We start from the raw sequence: 19,885 nt of genomic DNA on the forward strand, positions 1-19,885 counted from the left end.
AACCTCAGCTCTCTCAGCCTTTCCTCATAGGAGAGGTGTTCCAGCCCTATGATCAACTTAAGTGTCCCTCCTCTGGACCTGCTACAACAGGTCGATATCCTTCCTGTGCTGAGGCCCCCCAAGATGGATGCAGTGCTCCAGGGGGGGTCTCACCAGAGCGGAGTAGAGGGGTAGAATCATCTCCTCAACCTGCTGCCCACACTGCTTTGGATACAGCCCAGGATACCTTTGGCTTTCTGGGCTGTGACTGCACATTGCCGGGTCATGTTGAGCGTCTCAACAACCAACACTCCCAAGTCCTTCTCCCCAGGGCTGCTCTCAACCCCTTCCATCTCCCACTGTACTGAAACCAGTGGTTACCCCAGTCCAGGTGAAGGACCTTGCACCTGGAATCCTAGAACTTCCAAATTCCCATAGGGCTTTTCTGAGCTAAGACACCACCATGACATTGTCTGAAAGACAATGAACAAACCCAGGTTATGCTCCTCTGTTGCACTGGACTATATACAACACAGAAACATGGAGGTGAAAAAGCACAAATTTTAAAGTTCCACACCTATAAAGTTCTGCTGACCATTATAACCCTGCCTACACAGTTTGCAATTGTTTAGGTTGTGTTTTAGCCATACAGCAGCCCTCTAGAGTAATACAGCAATGCTCCTAGCCTCCACACAAGCATGTTTCATTGTCCAGGCCATACGAGATCATCCCAGGCCACAGCAGATCATCCAGGGTCATTTTACCAAGGAGACAAGATAGCATCATTAAAATGATTTAATTTTCTATGTGAAAAGTGTTGTCACTAATGCAACTATGGTCCAAATAAGAAGTCATTCCAGACTAAAGATTATTAACACAAAGCTGTTATTACATAAACCAGTGGCTTAGCAGTTGTACTCAAAACTCCTGTTCTAAATGCAACAGGTTTGATTCCCACCCTGTTTTTCCTGTTTGCAGCTGAGTCAAACAGCATGGTTTGTGCACTGTAGGACTGACTCATTCTGCTGAGATCCAACAAATGTTTACATTAGGCTCCTGCCATTATCACCTGTTGTCCGGGTATCTCACCACTAAAACTCCTTTTATCCTCAACCACAAATATGAAATGGCATTCCCCATTTCACATCGGAAAACAGAGACCTACTGACATTTAAGAAATCTGATTAGCAGGACCCATGTGAGGTCTGACTGAGCAACCTAACCAGTGGGTCATTCCTTCAGCCTGGTCTGCCTTGGCTGCACAAGACCAGAAAAGAATGTGCCGAAGAAGAAATATAGATCAAAAAGTCTAAATTTAAGGAATTTTCCTGGTAATCTGCTGGTAAGATAATAGTTTAGATAACATTGCCAACAGTATATTTATCATGGTGTTTGTATCCAAAGAACTGATAACCTAAACTCCTGTGGCTGGAGAGTTTTTACAAAGCTACCATATAATGTTCTCCTCTGAATCCAAGGTTTTGAGATCTTCACTTTTTCTTCTTTTGCCAGAAAAAGAGTTTCAAAACAAAATTGGGAAAGACACCAAGGAAAGAATACAACTGACAGTTTCGAGATTTGACTATGGTGAAAACTGTCATTCTTGTTGAAATCAGAATGCTTTCTGAAATGTTATGACCACACTAAAGGATCAAAGGGCCCTGATCAATGGCATTGCCGAAAGCATTAAAAAAGGTGATTTCCATCATCATTCAATTAATACCATCTTTAACTGACACAGCTTTCCAGGACAATGAAATGTGTTTTTCTTCCGAAGAGGAAATGTGAGAGAATTTTACTTTGTCCCATGAACCATATTAACTGAAGAAGAGATACTTTATGCTTCACATACTTACTGCACAGGGGATTATGGAGCTTCTTTTCTTCAATAACTGCCATCCATTATTGTCCCAGTACTGTCTGGAGTTGAAGAGCAGCACACAGGTTTATGGATAATCCATGCCAGAATACTTATAACATACATGTTCTGTCATGTGTATTTTGGACACAGAAAGCTACTGCAAAGATTAATGTAAGTTTGATTTTTTCTAATATGGGTCATACAGGAGGTGTGAGACATTTTATAAGGTATAATAATTCTGTTTGGGAGTAACCTAGTTTCTCAAACATTACTTAATTATTATTTTGTAACATGCCAAAACCAACCTCTCTTTGGACTTGTTACTAAAATACATACATTGAACTAGGAAAAATATGTACCACAACATGGGCTTTTATCCCCTTCAGTGCTTAACTGAAAAACTAAGTTGAACATTTGTCCATGTAATAATTTAACATATGTCAGCCAAACATATCTTTATTTCAATTAAATTAAAAACAATCTGCAAGTATATTTATGCAACATTCACTATATACACACGATTTATGCAACTGCAAGGCAATTCTATGTATGCTGATTAATCTATTGTTAGTAAAACATGACAACAGCTATGGAAGTTGACAAGTGACTGTTTTCATGGCATGACTGAAAAGGAATAGCTACTAGCCATGAAATGGATTATCAGTAAACCTTAAAAAGAACATGACATAACCTAGCAGAGATTAACAGTCTTCTAAATGTAGTAGTATATTTGCTTCAGATGATAGTGCTGCTTTTAAAAAAAAGTTTGCTGCCACCTTAATGATGTAAGACTTTAATCTGCTCTATCTAAAGAAAGCAATAATTAGACATTATGCTTCCTGGCAAAAATTTATTTTTGAACTGGCACCACAGTATTTCAGAAAATAATAATAAAGTACCTCTTTGGTGAAGCCTAGGTACCCCCTACTACTCATTGTAACAACTTGTAAACAGAACCGCAATACAGTGCTTTGCCTTAATTCTAGCTCGGTTAGGTACCACAGATCTTCCTCACAGTCCTTCTCACAACTTTAGGAAGGTATTTTAAAGCAGGGAGTAAGTAAAGCAAAGGAAAATTAAGAAGGATATAAAGTTCCCTGTTTGAGATTTAAAAAAAGTGCATAATGTTTTCATTCCAAAAACTGTGCCACTGTATGGTACTGATGGATACAAGACTGTTTTCCTTCCTGTACTGGACATTATTGATCATTACACAAACACAGTCTCTGCTCATTGGCCAAAGAAGTCTCTCAAGCCTGTTTTCTGGTACAATCAATCAGTTGTCCAATTACTTTAGAACAATGTCCTGCATACTTAAACAAGAACAGCAAGTTAACCAGGTTTTCCACTAGAAAGTCTGTTTTTGTAATTCCATTTCTGTACACTACAATTCCAATGTATTGGAGAGTTTTTAGTGTTTGGCATACACATCCCAACTCCTTGACACCACCAGGTTCAGTGCATCCATTGCCAGCAACAGACATAGCACCAGGAAAACGCAACTCCCAGCGCGAGGGATAGTTCAGGAGGAGTGGGCATTCTCCAGCAATGGTGGTCCATCCCGATGCATTGATGGGTGTGTGTGCTCCCTTTTGTAAGTTTTTGGAGGAAGCTTTGGGATATGTTGAGAAGTGCTTTGTCGTGGAGGAACAGGTGGTCCAGCAACAGAAGGGAGGTCCACATCCTGTGGTATCAAAGGTGGTGATGGAAGATGCCTCCGTGCTACATGTGGAGAAGGTGTCTGAGGGGGAGGGGAAGTAAACGGAGATGGACTGTTTGGGAAAAAGGTGTTACCAAGTTCGCTTTTTCTCCCCAGTGGTGGAGGTTGGAGGTGTAGTGGTGAGCTAGAGAAAACATCTGGAGTTCGCACAGGTTCTCGTGGTGGTAACTCAGGAGGGTTTACAGTGGTAACACAAGAGTCAGAGATGCAGGTCCGATCAGGCACTGAGTACCTTGGTGAATACACTTTAGAGGTTGGTTGCCTAGGAGGGATTGCTGGTGGGTTGTCCAGGTTTGCAGAAGTAATCTGAGATACACAAACATTTCATTCAATAAAATTCTAGAGTGGCAGCAAAGAACAGGACCCTGCTGTGACACAGAAGCAGAGCTCCCACACTGTGGATTGCTCTTAGCAAGGGTGCACCAATACATGAGTTAACAGCCACGGATGGAAGGAATGAAGATGCACAGAGAGGGACAAAAGCAAGGCAAAGAATGGTCAAAGCAACAATTTCCATGCTAATTCCAGGTCTGCTTGCTGGGGAGGTATGGGTATCTTCCACCACCTCCCCAACAACAAGCACTTGGGGTGGGTAAACACACCAGATATTTCTTCAAGAAAATGAGGAAAGGGGAGAGGCTGATAATGCTGAAGAGAGAAAGAATAAACTATGCTCAGAAGATGGAATTAAGTAGTCAGAATTATGGAAGTAAACAGTTCCCAAGCTGCAGACCACAGAGAAAGGGTAACTGGTCCCCAACAACCTACGAGGTATGTTTTCAATTACACTTTGGTAGGAACATGATGCATTAAATTCTGCTGACTGACTGCACAGTCACCTGTAGTCTGAAAACTTGCTGAAGAGCCATATACAAGCTCTCTTCAAAGACATATGTGTTCCGAAATAATTTTGAGTGGGATTTTCAAATCTGAAGTCACAAACTAGCTCACACTGAAATCAGGAGAAATTTGACACTGTCTGCAACAAAGGTTGGATCAGATGCCAACAGCCAGACAAATGCAAAAGGAAAACGTAGCAATGGCTTAAGGAGGCAGGCAGATAGGATGGGTAAATAGGAAGGGAAAGCAAGGCACTTGAGCACCACAGCATCAGGGTCAAATATTCTGAAGAAACTTTTCAGAGGACTGAATTGTGTACATCACTTTCCATTATTACTGTTTTCCTCAGTTCTTCACCCCCATTCCTCCATCCTAAAATGATACTCTGGAACAATTATCGCAGATGGAAACACCTGCCTGAAGCCTCAACTTACAGGGCCTGAGCATAGCACATTAGATGTAGATGAGACATTTCTAACCCTAAATTTAGGTCCCATCTGTTTTCATCTGTTTGAGATCAAGACATAATGAGGCAGAGCTGTGAAGGCTTGAAATACATGGCTGCTTATTCTTTCACATACAGTTCTTCAAAAATAGTGTATCTACCTTTAAGAGTTACCTTCTATCACACCCTGCCCTCTGCTCCCAGAAGACAAATAACCTTTTTTCTCCATACTTACTTTTGATGGGGAGGATTCAGCTGGGGCAGATTCTGGTCTTCTTCGTGGAGGAACTGGAGGAGGGACAGGAGCATCATCTGAATTTTTGGTAAAGTTTATGGATGACACAGAAGCAGATCCTAGTGGACATTAAAAAAAGTGTTGATAATGATGAACTTTTGTTTGACTTAATATATTTTCTTTATTGCTGCCAATAAAGGTGTCATAAATAATAAAGCACTTGCTCATAAAAAGCATCATGAATCAAAAAGGTGTTAAATAAAGACAACGAAACAAGCCTCTAACTTGCAGCTTCCAGATAAACTGCTTTTGTGAGCTGCAAACATCTGATGGCTGTGGCCATCAGTTCCTGAACATTCTTAAGTAATCCTCGAGACCAAAACCACACCACAAACTCTTTCTTATACCACAACAGCACTAAAACAACATCCTGAACCTGCAGTCAATGAGCCAACCCCACAATGAAGAAACATCTTCTCCTGAAGAGGTATTCCAGAGACCTGGTTTGGAACTCAACAATGCCATTGTTCTGCTAAGCAAACTCTGCTTTTAGCAAGTCATTTCACCTCCTTGTGGCAATCAGCTGAACACAGGACTGACCTTTGAAAGCCCTCATACATGAAAGGAGGCTATATCCATTATTAATTACTGAGAGCACACCATAAAATATGAGCTTCCTTGTATGTCAGTGAAGACAGAAGAAAAACAGGTGTGGATAGGTCCTGATGGATTTAAAGCAAGGAAATACTTATTTTTAAGTTCTGCAGGAAAACCATCTATGTACACTGAAACCAACTTGTAATGGCAGATAGCAGAATAAGGCACCCACAAAACATTCATTTTTCACTCCCATTGTTCACCATCAGATACTCACCAAACATATTCAACCCATATATATTTGGAAGCAAACCCTGCAAGTTTGCTTGGGACATATATAGGCACTAGAGATATATCTCTGCCTTCTGTTTTGACAGTTCCTCCAAAGCCTCGTAATAGTCTCTATCTAACACACCTAATTCTGTTCACTTTCTCTCTTTATAATAAAAACTTACTAAAGAAAAAAGGAATAAAAACCCACTGAAAGTTCTTGCTGCTGCAAGGAGACAAAAGCAACTACTTCTACAGTCACTTTAGAAGACTAAGCACGATTTCACCTGTCTAACATCACAAAATCTAACAGGTACATTGTTGGTGGACTATCTGTTAGCACCTACTTGTATGAAAGGGACTCGAAGGATCAGAGTCAAACACACTGCAGGCGTCTGTGGTGCTTGAAGTGGCAGAAGCAGGGGGAGGGGTCAGAGGTGTTCGGGGAGAGTTTGGTGCAGATGCTGTAGCTTCAGTCTCGCTCTCTGGGATGCGGCTGTAACTAATTTTCCTTGGCTCCTGTTGCAGAGGTGTAGGATGTCTCATGGTACCTGGCCTTGGATTAGAAGGACGAACACCTGGGGACTTGAGAGGATAGCTGTACTTTTTGGGCTGAAACGATAAAAAAAAGATAGTATCAAACAAAATCAAAAGGCCACGAGATCACCTAAATGTAGCTTTCTATCTATGACGTCAGAGATCTAAAATGACTTCTGTTATCTATGAAAGACAAATGTAAGCACTTTTTGAAAAAAAATTTACAAAGCTTGAATACTAACAAATCTTGGAGGAGGCTTGACATTTCTTGGCTCTATCTCTAGTGACTTGTTGAACAGATAATCTGTAAATTCTGTCTCCACGCTGCTTCCCATTGGATTCAGGTTTTCGAAAAATCTCTGAAATACAAGAAGGTAGAAAACTTGTCAGCTAAACTGCTTCTTAGTACTGTTTGCTTCTACTGATCCCAACTGTTTAAGAGAAGAGAGAAAATGCTGGAGTCAGAAGGAACAGCAGACTTTTAAGTTATTAAATCTATTTGTTGCCAGCCCTTTGCTGGGCATTGCTACTGCTGTGCTTGGCCTGAAAACCAGTTCTGCAAGTACCCTAAATACTTTCTGCAGTGCAAAATCAGACCAAGTTAGCTCCAACACCTTCAGAAGAAGCTGCATATAGTCTATTGTTACACTGATGCAGGGAAGACTACTCTCATGATGCAGTCAAAGCCTGAGGAGAACAAATAACAGAAGAAATCTTGCAGAATCTCTTAAGATAGCCTGTCCTATGACTCTGAAAGTATGTAGCTCAAAATATAGTAAAAAAAAAAAAAAGGAAGAAAGGAAAGCAAACAGAGAGGACGTGGCCCAGAGAACACCTCAGACCAAGGAGAACAAGTACTAGGAGAAAGAAAAATGTATCACCACCATCAACGCATGATGTAAACACAGTGCCATCAGGTAAACCTGGAAACATAAAGGCAGTGTAACACAGGAGGAAAAGACAACTGGGATCACTGGACAAATAATTTTAACTGAGTGAAGGACAGTGAGAATCTATTAGTTTCAGTTCCTGTTTAGCACTGACCAATAGGAAAATCTACCAATGTCCCAGTAGCTGAGAAAAAAATGAAACAAACCCCACCAAACTGCAAGCGTTGAGCTTTTTGCTCTTTCTTACGGTGAGACCCAAGAGAGGTTTTATGACAGGCTCATCTCTGATCCAGTCAGCTTGAATCTATGTGAATTCAGTCTATGCTTAGGGTCTGTCAACTGATAGAATCATCACAAAAGTAGCTCAGTGCATGGACTCAAAGAAGTCATGCCACTTACCCTGATGTCAAATTCCACTCTTAAACAATATGGCTGGTTCTGGTACTGCTGTATCTCTCCTGTTATTTCAGCTACCTTTCTTCTCTTGCTGAAGTTTATAAGTTCCTTCCCGTGTCGCTTCAGAAATTCAGGATTGCCTTCTTCTGTTTTCAAAATGTTAGTTAAGTAAATCCCTAAAGAGCACACAGAAGAAGTTCTCAACACGTAGTACAAAACAAGGAGGAAGTCACGACTGGAATACAAAGAATTCTTATAGAATTTAATTAGTGCACTCTAATTATTTAGAAAACTTCGCTGTCAGTGTCAATAAGAGAATCCCGCCTAATTTTCAAATAAGGGCAACAGTTTAAATATTTTAACATGCCTTTTCCATAAAGTCCCAAAGACTATGCACCTTTCTATTGTTAAGGAAGCTTACACAACTGAACACTACTAGCATTCTGCACTAAAAGTGTATACTGAACACAAGTGCTCTTAATGGCTCTACTCCACTAGACACCCCAACTGAACTCCAAAAATTTATTTTCAGGTTTTATCCTGGCTTCACAATTGCACCAAATCATTTGAAGATTTGAAAGAAAAAAGTGCTCTCAACTCCAAAGATAATGTACCTGGAACTGTAATTATGACTCTTCCAAGTATTACTTGACAGAACTAACTGAAGCTATTCACATGTGATTCTGCTAACCTCTACTCATCTCTGAGGCAGGACAGAAGGTTTCTCAGCTGATCTTATCTTTCTCTGTAGGGCTCTGGAGTATATCTTTTCCCAATTGGTAAAAGGCCAAAGAACCCATCAACACTATTTTCTTTCAGTTTTGGCCTGAAGCTTATGTTGGACAAGTGCAACGTCCAGACTTGGAACTGACCTGCAGCAAACATTTAAGTAACTTGCTCAAGAACAGGAATGCCATGTGCTTAACATCACAATTTGCTAAATCTCAGCAATCTACTTTAAAGAAGAACTCTTAAATCTAATGATAAAGAGGAGGGTTTCTTCCAAAACTCTGCTTTTACAGAAATAAGACTTTTTAGTAGAAATGAGACTCCAGCTTTATTTCTCGAAGCTCTTGATGGGGGTCTTTCTTTCTCTACTAGTCAATGGCAATAATATTTCTAATGCGACTGCCTTCTATTTAAGGCATTTCTGGTCACTTCAAACCACATTCAAAGTAAAAATGAGTAAATATGTAAATAAGATATTGCAGACATAGTTTATTTTTACTGCAGATAACATCTGCAACTAATAGTCACTTTAATTTTTCCTTCACATATATGTAATTAATGTTTGGGCACCTGAAATTGCAACCCACCTGTCCTGTTAAAACCAACTTGTCACTATTGTTCATACTCTGTTTAGTACCTTAGCTCAATACTTTCCAAATGTTTACACATGATATAGCTCATTCAAACCAAACATACTTACCAAAAAAAGGCACACAAGGAGGATTAATGGACCTGAGTTTTGCCAAGTATTTCTTATAATGATCCTCACTCAGCTCATAAGCTTCTTCTAAAATCTTCTTCTGGCGACTTGGAATTTGCTTAAAAGAGAGATTAAACAGGTTGTTTGGAAAGGCAGGGTAGAGGTGCAGCCCAGCAACAATACTGAGACTAATGGTCTCCCACAGATATTTAAATCAGAGACCATGAGGACAGTGCCTCATCATGAGAAGCCTTTCTGAAGCGAGGATGGATTTCTTGCTTCTGAAACCAAGCAAAAAACCCTCTCTATTACACCCTGATTGATTAATTTCTTGCGGAATTTACTTTCCTTGCTCCTTCTTTGAAGTACATGCTTACTGAAAAGACAGGCTTTTAGTGTGGCTAAGGTACACTGCATTACACTTCCATACCAGAAATGGAAAACATTTCACTGTACCTCAAATGTGTGATCCAACCTATACACTGCTGCAGAGTTCATAGCACTGACAATCTCAAGGACACCATTGAAGTTGTTCAGCTCTTGAAAAACTTGCAGGATCTCAATTATCCGGCTCACTACAATTACTCTTTCCTCTAGGTTTTCTGTTTCTACAATGCATCTAAATACACAAGAACATTTGATTTTGTATTAAAGCATTGGTGAGTTTTCCAAAATCAAATATTAAGACATAACACAAACAAATATGAGGTTATCAAATTAACTGAGACAGTTCTGAACATGTTTAGAGATTTGAAAATATTCTAAGAATAAAAAGCTGGGACCATTATGTTAAAATTCTCAGAGGGACCAGTTTTAGCACCTAAACACAACTCAAAACAGGAATTCTCCCCAAACAGAATTTTTCACAGCATCCTTGTGAATGGACTGTAAATGTCCAGATATGGAGTAGGTGCAGATTCAGGAAAGTCACTTACTTTTCAAACCACAAAGTGAGGTTAGTTGTATGCCTTATCATTTTGAGAAGGTTGGGAGAATTAATTTCTTTATCTTCCTTTGTCCACACACTTCCAACAAGTTCCGATGGCTGCACAGCTCTAGAAAAGTAGATGCATTATCAAAAAATGTAAAATTAAAATAATTAAAAGCAGGAAAGAAGACATTATTTTCCTAAACCTTCTTTATTTTCACTGAATTTGGAATTCACATTTAGAAATAAATTCTTAAGGTATCACTTCTCTTTTACAATGTTAGGCTCCCCTCATGACTATATGGCTGATATTTCTACACTTTTCAGACTGTAAGTATTTCTTAATCTATGCAACTCTTAACCATCTCTGTACATCTAAATGAAGAATGAGCCTCTACATCATTCACCATAATAAAATGCGAGCTTCCAGTGCCTAAAGAACCTTTCACAGACAGCTGATGAGATATGACATGGTCCATAATCTGCTTCAGAGACTAAGACATGAAAGACCCTGATATAATAATTGTTCATACTTCTCAGAGGTTGATCTACTCAGAAAATATCAAGAGAAAGCTGGAGCACAATACAATTAACAGTATGCAACAGTCACATGTACTGCATGTTAACTTGGGGAGGATAAAACAAACACTGTATTTCAGAGGGTTTTTTCTGCAAAAATAGTAATTAATACACAGCACTGGTAGAGTACCTTCACCTACCGTGGGCTTCACCCCCAGCACAATTTCACGCCAGAGAACATTTTGATTTGTGCCGTGTGTTTTTCAGCGGAGGAAAGTTACCTGTAAAAATCTGACTCAAGTAAAGTGAGCTGCCGAGCAATTTCTATGGGATGCAAAGTGAGCAAGTCAAAAGTCTCAGTGTGTCCTGGTTTGCTTATGTGCCATTCAATTGCTGGGGGTGGGCTCTCAAAAGTGATGTTGTGACTGGGCCCGATGGCTTGTGCCTGCTTTTTCCGGTTGATTATCTTTGTGATCGATTCAACCCATTTCTTCATGGCTTTGCCTGGCACACAGAGAAAACTACTGTTTAGTTATTCCTATTACTGTTTTTCCTAAGAGGTCAGTAAAATTCAGAAATCTTTGGATTTAAACCCAAGACTACTAAATTAAAGCAACCATATATTCTTTAGAAGTCGTGTTCTCACACAAGTCTGAAGGTATTCAAACATGTAAAAAACTCCTCAACAGCCAATGCTGAACACGAGTTTGCCAAGCACAAATCAGAACACCCAAACTAGGCTCCTGCTCTGATTTAGATGCTTTCCTTTCTTTTCTGAGTTTATAATGAATTTATGGGAACTAACCTTCTTTCACCCAAAATGCACTTCTGCAAACACCCTGAACTTTATACTTCAGGCAAGAGTGCAGGTCCAAAACCACAGAAAATCAAAATTACAAACAGGGAGAAGCTTCTCCCTGTACTGTATTTACCATCAAAGCTCAGAATAAAATCAAAAAGCCAAATGTCTTTTTAACTCTACACCATAAGAATTTCATGCACAAGTCCACTGAAAATTCATCAGTAGCCCCCACTAAACTAGCTGGCTCATTCTCCCCTCTTTTTAACTGCTAAATAACCATTAAATACTTCTCTGACTGCTCCTGTATCTGTCTTGGTTTTATCTAAAAAGAAACATGAAAAATCTGTACAAACATAACTGCAAAGCATACTACAGTTCTAATATGCACTGTGAAATAGCTGGAAACCCTTGTTTCAAAGAAACTGTGGTTTCCACCACCAAACTTTTATAAAAATTACCCCTGTGTAAAGTTTAAGATGACAATCAAAGCAATCATTCTGTCCTGATCAATACTCAGTTCTTATTACTTTGCATTATTTCAGTCCCTTTACAACAAAACCAGTGCTTGTTTACATAAATAACAATCATTATTCTGAACAGGGGTCAGATTTTAAATAACAGTGTGTGGGGGGAAGTGATGAAAGTTTATTTTATGCTTTTTATGAAGTATTTAATAAGCAGTCCTGTTTTTATCTGCTCAGTGAAAGGAAAAATTATTCCATTCCATACCTTTAAAAAGGGATGCTTTATGATAAATTTAAGAAACTGTAAGTACCTCTTACTGTTCCAATGAATTCCTCCAAACGTTTCAGAAGATCAGCATCTCGTTCAAAGTCATAGAAGTGGTGTTCTACCCAGTGTCGACAAACATTTAAAACTCTGCAAAAGTAAAGAATAAGTAAACACTCTACAGTACAGTCTATCTTTCCCATCAAAGCATTTACAAGAAAGGCAACGTTGGTATGACCAGTGCATCCAAAAGATGGTACTTCAAAAGACTTAAAGGAATTCTGTTTGGCTTACAAGGATGCAACACTCACCGTAGCTGCACAGGCTGAATGTACTCTTTTCTAAATCTTTTTAGCTCTGCACTAAGGGGCTGGTCTCCATTCTCCATAGCAATACGGTCGGCTTCCGTTGGCTCAGGCTCTGGGATTTCAAATCTAGCACAGAAGATGGGTGTAAGCACTAGGCTCCTATTACACTAATCTTGGTCACAGCATGCATGAATTAAAGACAGCTTGAAATTCAGATAACTTCCACACGGCAGAATCTTGTGTCTTTGTAAGCACATAGGAAAATTTGCTAAATTCAATACCAATACACATTTCAAAGACAAAACCACGGGATGCTGAAGTTACTGGAGCTACCTGAACAATAATAAAGCTTCTGGACATAAACTTGTACATTTTACTGGCAATCTTTGAATTTGACAACTTTTTAAAAAGTGTTTGAAGTGAATCAAAACCAACTGGAATGCCAGAATCTTACAAACTCCAAGTAAAAAATAAAAAAATTAATAATTTTGCACTTCATAAGAACAGTATTTTTAACAGTGTCATACCTTTCTATTAGCAAACTCAGCAACTCTTGAGGTCTACAGAAGGATCTATATGTTGTGAGAAAAGTCCGAACAAAGTTGGGATCTAAGACAAAGAATAATTTTACACTTATGTCAGCAATTACCTGATTTTTTTCCTTTAAAATTACTGTAACTATCCTTTAAAATTAAGAATGCCGCCCTATCAATTTACAGAGAAGATGACATAAACTTAAATGGCTTTGGTAACAATTCAGAATCTCTTAAAATAGCAATTCAAAGCAGAATTTAAAACCAGGTTTTTTTCTGTTGAAAGTTCAGAACAGTGACTTTCCCCCCCTTCGATTATTAAAAGATAGGATTCTTTTCCAATGACTTCAAAAGTAATAAATAGATGATTTTATTTATGAGCTATCTAGTCAACAACTTTGGTTTTGACAATGACTGGGACAAGACAACTCAAACGACACAGCAGGTAACCTTGCATTGGGTAGAAATGGCCTCTTCTAGAGGAGAATGTTTTCCCTGAACTGGCACAACTGGTCATGGTTAAGGCAGACTAGACATTTTTCAGCTAACTTGAGAGCTATACTTTGAGGTTATATTTATTTCACTTCAAGAAAATCAATCATTTCATTTAAATTGACTAATTACTTAACAGTTCATTTACAATATGAAAATGTTTTTTAAAAACAAGCAAGTATTCAAAACAAAAAAACAAAGTGTCTCCCATAATTACAAGAGCAAAACCATTTGTTTTCAAGTATGAGGAAATGCAGTGACAGCACACTGGCACCACACAGAGCTAACTCGAAACAAGGTTAACACTGTTATCACTGAACAAAATTAATGAGCAAATTGCAATGGCTTTGCATATTAAATCCATATTCTGATTTTAAAACCTAACCCCAACTGGTAATTGTTCTAACACAGAGTGGCTGAAGAGGAGCACACAGACCTTGAAGTAGGAGTTCCTACAGGCTGTAACATAGGAAAAAAAGCTTGCTTTATTTGTCCTAATGCTATATTAGATTTGTTTCTTAGAATACAGATTTTTAAGAGCTGTTTTAAAATCCTCCTTAACTTTTTATCAGCATCTTGTCCATTTGAATGAACATTCTACTCTTATTAGATCCCACTAAGTTCTTCATTTAAGCAACAGTTTACTGTGATGTGTCACACAGGTTAACTGTGTACTGTGTAACACAGCATCTCCTTGCATTTCTGTTATATGATAATTCCCATTTCTTAAACAATTGGCTATTCTGCTTTACCCATATCCTTCACTACTCCATTTTTCTAATCATAACCCCTCTCCCATCATTCTTGGAAACTGTACAGTCCAAAATTATTTTCAAAGGCAAAACCTCAATACTTTCTGCATCTGTGTCCCCATCATCCTCACTGTGAAAATACACAATTTTTGTTGTACTAAGGAAGCACAGTAGCTCACGCTTTCGCAGCTTGCATTCTGTACATAGCATCTACCCTAAAAAGATTTTTTCTACATGAAAAATAAAGCCTCCATAGCAATTAACATTTTCAGATCACTGCAAGCTCTGAGTCATAGCTATTGTTATTTACAGGTAGGGTCAGCAAACACATCCACAATACATATTGAATTTTAAATGAAGTAGATCAGAAAATCAAATCTAACTTTGTTATCTTACTAGCAAAGATTGTAACTCAAAATAGTGTACAATATATGAGCAAGTGTTAAAAAAAATACAGACAACACTAGTTAGCCAGGATGTCTGTTCATGTGATAATTCTCTCTTCAATGCAGCCAATTTGAAAGCTAAAAAAGAACAATAACTTGTTCTACAAGGATTTATAAATAATCACCCTTGAATTCCTTAAGAAAGGAAACGGACACTATGATGACGCACAAGCACTCTTAACATATCAAAGCTTTAAAAATAGAAGAGCACTGCCCTATAGATAAAAAAAATTGCCATGACTTTAAAATCTTGGTACCACCTAACTGAGCTGCTCTTAAACAAAAATCAGGCAAGAGGAGATAACAAATGCAGAAACATAGTAAAAACAAGTAAACCCCATCAGAACATGCAAATAGGGTCAGAATCTGAATTTCTAATTGAAGGGTAGTTTCTCTCATATAAAAATATATGGAAAGTTGCTTTTGCAGAGGAGATTTCTCCCTGTTTTGCTGCTCCACCACAGGATAGTTTGGACAGTCTGCTGCACCTTGTGGCCAGGTGGCTATCAAGGCTGTCTCCCTGTCTGAGCTCTTGCAGTGGGTTGGATCCTTCCCAGCCCCAGCAGCGTTGATCCCTTAGATCAAATATTTTGACTGATAAAAAGGTTTGTGCATTGTCAGGCGGGTGAGGGAAGAAAGATAAAAGGTTCAACACCCATATCTACAAACAAGATGAATCATGTGGATCTTCACAGATGACAAAAAAGTTGAGACCTGATTTGACTACTGTCTGAACACAGTCCATATACTTCTCAACATGCAACTAACTAAACTGCTCTTCAGCTACCTGCAACAAATTCATACCATCTCTGTAACTATATCTTGTAATTATTCCTTATACCACTTGACCTACAAAGAAAAAAATGTAAAGAAAAGTCACAGCTATGGTAAATACTGTCTTGAAACTGTCAGCTCAAGGGTTGACACAACCAGTCCACTGTATTTGAGAAAAGTTGCCTCAGAAAAGTAAAGGCTTGGTATTCTGGCATAAGAATGTAGAGTCAATAAAATCTTTTAAGATTACCACCACACAAACACAATCCTATGTGGGGCAAGAAAAGCATTTCTCCAGTCTGTAGCCTTGAGCTCAGCTGACACACATAGGAAAGAGATGAAGTGTTACTATGGAAAGTTGTTGTCCCAATTCCTGCATCTCACAAGATGCAACAAAACACTGAATGATTTACACTGAAAATGGACCATGCTTCCTGTACAACAGAGCATTTTTGGCTGAGTCATTATATCTCTTATTTATTTGTACCCTTGGAAAAGACTGCACAGAATGATTAGAACAATGATGTTTTTCCTCACAGATAAGCAATTATAAAGCAGAAGGTATAGAAGATAAGAGTGTTGAGAAATGATGTGCAATCTAGCAATTCAGCATCACATCCATGTAAGTTGCACAAAGATCTTTAAGGCTACAAAGACAGGCTAATACATTACAAGACAACCATTTTTACCCTTTTGGTCAAAGTCTTTCAGCCTATCTCACGGTACCTATGTTCTCAGTGTTCTCGTGCAATAGTTTGGTCAATGTCACCCATACCTACAACATTAGGCTTCAAGCAACCTACTTAAAGCCCTATTAAACAGACATTGTCACAAGCAGGGATTTAAATGACAGTGGACAAAATGGATCTAATCAATTGATCTGAGTTCTTGATGTTCAATGGGCTAGAAAGGCCAAAGAAAAAGATGCAGACACAAAAAAACCTCATACAAGAGACATATTTCAACAAGCTACACACATCACAAAAAGAGGCCTTCCTGTTTTATGGAACTGAACAATGTAGTCTGTGGTTCCCTGGACAGATACAATGCCTGAAGAGCCTTGTTAGCTGTGGCACTGAAGTCCCAGCACGTCTGAAAAAGGCAATTTTCAATGGTGCGCAAGTCAGCCAAAGCAAAGCAAATGTTCACAAGGGCACTAATGAAGGACTATTTTTGCTAATTCTTTGGCAAAGACAATGCTAGCTTTAAAAAAAAAAAAAAAAGTGTTTTCCTTTCTCTAAGACTGAATTGTTTGATTTTAACTTCCAAAACCATAAAATTATGTAATAAATCATGCCTACAAAATTTGAAGCCAAGAGCTAGAAGTTTATAAAGTTACAAAAAAATGAAGACAGGCACAAGACTGCTCTGGTAAAAACTGCCAGCACAATATTGCACTTGGTTTTTTAGTAAATGTAAGAAAAATTCAAGGAACTGAGAAGAGCAATAAAAGCAGTGGAGTAAAGAGAAGCAACTACAAGTATTTAAAAAAGTAAACAAGTACTATACTACAAAAATTATATTCCGCTTATAATTATATATTTTTATATAATATATGTATTATATCATTTCAAACAAATATTCCTGGTTTATGGAGGGTACCTAGGACTGAGCTGCAGAAGAACAATCTATGATAATCAGAATGTAAAGAGTAAATAGAAAGAAAAAAAAGAAGCTGTTGAATATGAAAAGCACTAATACCAAGATGTGTGAAGTTTTAGAATAACTGACACGCAGACAGAACCAGAAAAATAACAAAAAAAACTCCAAACCCCAAATGTAAGCCCATGTTTGGCAGCACAGCTTACAAAAATGCTGGGATGTTATCAAGAAAGACTCCACACATTGAGGTTAGCCTGGACAATCACATAAATGTCTTTAATGTGTCTTCAACACAAACAGAAACCCTAAGTCAAAAGTCCTCACATCAAATTCTCACTGAAGTTCTGATTAAGACAAAGTCCTGAGGCCAAATTATGCAAGTGACTGCTTCTATCAAGCTGATATTGGTCTTTCCATTACATGCCAGCACGGACATAGGTAACAGATGACAGAGTACAACCCTTAACTGAAAACACTGGGCCCATAATATCTCCTGCAACGCTGGCGCTTCATGTGCCACCAAGCTTTGGAAGTCTCCAGGGAAGGCAATTCTTGTAGCCTGGGGCATAAAGGAAAAAGTATTGCCTAGAGCTCAATCCCTGCAGGCCCCCATCCCCCCATCCCTCGCACAAGAAAACCTTATGCACATGCATACGTTCAGCCAAACAGGATTCACATTCTTAATAGCTACAGCAGGGAATACTTAGATGTCAAAACTATAACCCAAAGAGCATACTAGGATATGAGCACCGCAAAGCACACTCACTTTCCACTCACTTTCTATATTTTGCTGCATGTATTTAACACAGGAAGAGAAGCATAAATGAGTCACCACCTTGAGTTTTGGCTATATAAACCAAGTGCCTCACCTGCATACATGTGGTAAGTCAGCCTCTCGATGAGCTTCACAACAGTTCCTGCCTTGATGATGGGGATTCCAGATTTGGGCTGCATGTTTTCTTCAAACACAATATTCTCTTCAGAGTCGGGTTCTGCAAATCTATAAAGCTCAGGATTTGGAAATCTCATCTGCTCCTCTTTTTCTTCCTGCAACATTGTTACATCCAACATCCTTTCCAGCGTGCTTCTATATTGCAAAGATATCAATGCTGCCATCCAGTTGTTTTTCTCTTCAGCTGATTTAGCAGCAAAAATAACACTGTTCTCATCTTTTAAGATGATTTCAAAAGCATGTCTGTACTCATTAGTGTCGTCTTTATCATTGATTTGTACCTTTCGCATGAAGAACTTTTCCTTTAGTCGGTATTCTGCATTGCTAGCACCAGGAAGTCTTGGCTGGCCATGATTTGACTTACAGCAAATCATCAAGCCATCAAATAGAAATATGTGTCTCTCGTGCTTTGCTCCTACACGTGTGAGTGTTCCTTCCATGATGAACTCGTTACAGCATTGTCCAATGTCTTTACCCTCCCAACCATCAATATTTTTCTGGATTTCATTCATTTTCTTAATTGCTAGCTGTTTCCCCTTCATCTGCTGAGTATAGAACCGGCATGCAGATTCACTTCAGTGAAGGATGGGAGAAAGGCAGCCTATTAGTATACATGTATTTGAAAAACACAACCACCTCTAACAGCAAAAACACCAGATCATCATTCTGAGTAGCGTGAATTCTACTGAGAATCCAATTTCATCACTCAATATCATCATTATTGTAAGCCTTGACTAATGTTTCTGTTAAGTATCTCATCTGACAAATTCTCTACTTATTTTCAGCAACAAATATTTTACCTAAACACAGGCAACCAGATGCAGGCAAGCTGTTAGTGCTTCTTAGCCTAACAAACCCCTCACTTTCATAACCAACAAAACAATTTTAGATTGCATTAATTTGAAATGAGTACATTCAGAAAAAATAAGCTGTTAAATGCATTCATATCCAAGCCTAAAGATCACCCTTTGCAGCACAAAACTTGTCTGGCAAAGAAAATATTGAAACAATTTTAAGAGCAAAAGCAAAGTTTTAACATATTTAAATAATTACACAAACATTAGCATTAAAAGAAACAGCAGGTAGCATAATCCAAGAATTTGCTACAACAGTGCAACTAAGTACCAGTTAGCTATGCATCTATTTCTATTATCCAGTGATAATTTTAACTAATAAAGCACAAAAACTCTTCAGATTTCAAATTCAAGAACATTCTCTTCTAATCACACAGAAAGGTACTTTTACAATATTTTAGGTGGATATTTATTATCTGAGCATAATTATCCCACAAATGCCACAACTTTCTACTTACCAGTGAATTCTCAGAACGTCTCAACTACCAGTTTGCAAGGACACATAGAAATTAGAACTGTTTTCAAACAATAACAAATTATCTTGGCTTTGATGTCACTTCCTCTGAAAAAGCAGGCTTGTCACAAACTATTTTGTTCATTGTTTACTAAAAGAGGAAACTGGGAGCCCTGGATTTATAGCAAAGCGTTAAGAGCAGAAAGCAGGAAAACCGGAAACGTTTACCTAAGCCTTCGTTTTGCAAGGCTTTTGGAGCATATCCGTTCCATACTGCTTTGAAGATTGAGTAAGGCAGTTATTGCTTGCTTTAAGCACTCTTTATCCTCTTCATCCTCACTTCTTTCTTCCAATTGCTGTGAACATTGAAAGTAAAAGACAGAGAGTGTTACAAGCATTTTGGAATGTGCAAATCCAGAAGTTTGACCCAGGAAGAAGAAATCTAACCGTCTGCTGATTTTGCATGTTCCTGCTTGTTATTAATGAAATAAGCAGGTGCCTTACTGACACAGGTGAGAGACAACAGCCTGCTAAGAACTTA

General features: G+C 38.4%; 1 protein-coding gene across 3 annotated transcripts in view; it reads right to left on the reverse strand.

The window, feature by feature from the left end:
- Positions 1-2,280: 2,280 nt before the first annotated feature.
- The window catches only part of SOS1 (SOS Ras/Rac guanine nucleotide exchange factor 1), a 47,878-nt gene continuing 30,273 nt past the window's right edge, over positions 2,281-19,885 (reverse strand). For all 3 annotated transcript variants that reach the window (XM_027664651.1, XM_027664650.1, XM_027664652.1), the window contains 14 exons: positions 19,573-19,700; positions 17,954-18,609; positions 13,013-13,094; positions 12,489-12,611; positions 12,224-12,327; positions 10,928-11,150; positions 10,135-10,254; positions 9,656-9,818; positions 9,200-9,317; positions 7,774-7,946; positions 6,727-6,843; positions 6,295-6,559; positions 5,081-5,199; positions 2,281-3,866 (listed from right to left, as the gene is read on the reverse strand). In XM_027664651.1, coding sequence (XP_027520452.1) covers positions 3,363-3,866; positions 5,081-5,199; positions 6,295-6,559; positions 6,727-6,843; positions 7,774-7,946; positions 9,200-9,317; positions 9,656-9,818; positions 10,135-10,254; positions 10,928-11,150; positions 12,224-12,327; positions 12,489-12,611; positions 13,013-13,094; positions 17,954-18,609; positions 19,573-19,700 — 2,895 coding nt within the window. In that variant the 3' untranslated portion in view covers positions 2,281-3,362. The remainder of the gene's footprint in view (positions 3,867-5,080; positions 5,200-6,294; positions 6,560-6,726; positions 6,844-7,773; positions 7,947-9,199; positions 9,318-9,655; positions 9,819-10,134; positions 10,255-10,927; positions 11,151-12,223; positions 12,328-12,488; positions 12,612-13,012; positions 13,095-17,953; positions 18,610-19,572; positions 19,701-19,885) is intronic.

The sequence above is a fragment of the Corapipo altera genome, unplaced genomic scaffold (genome assembly GCF_003945725.1).
Source record: "Corapipo altera isolate COAL_440 unplaced genomic scaffold, ASM394572v1 76, whole genome shotgun sequence".
Taxonomy (NCBI): domain Eukaryota; kingdom Metazoa; phylum Chordata; class Aves; order Passeriformes; family Pipridae; genus Corapipo; species Corapipo altera.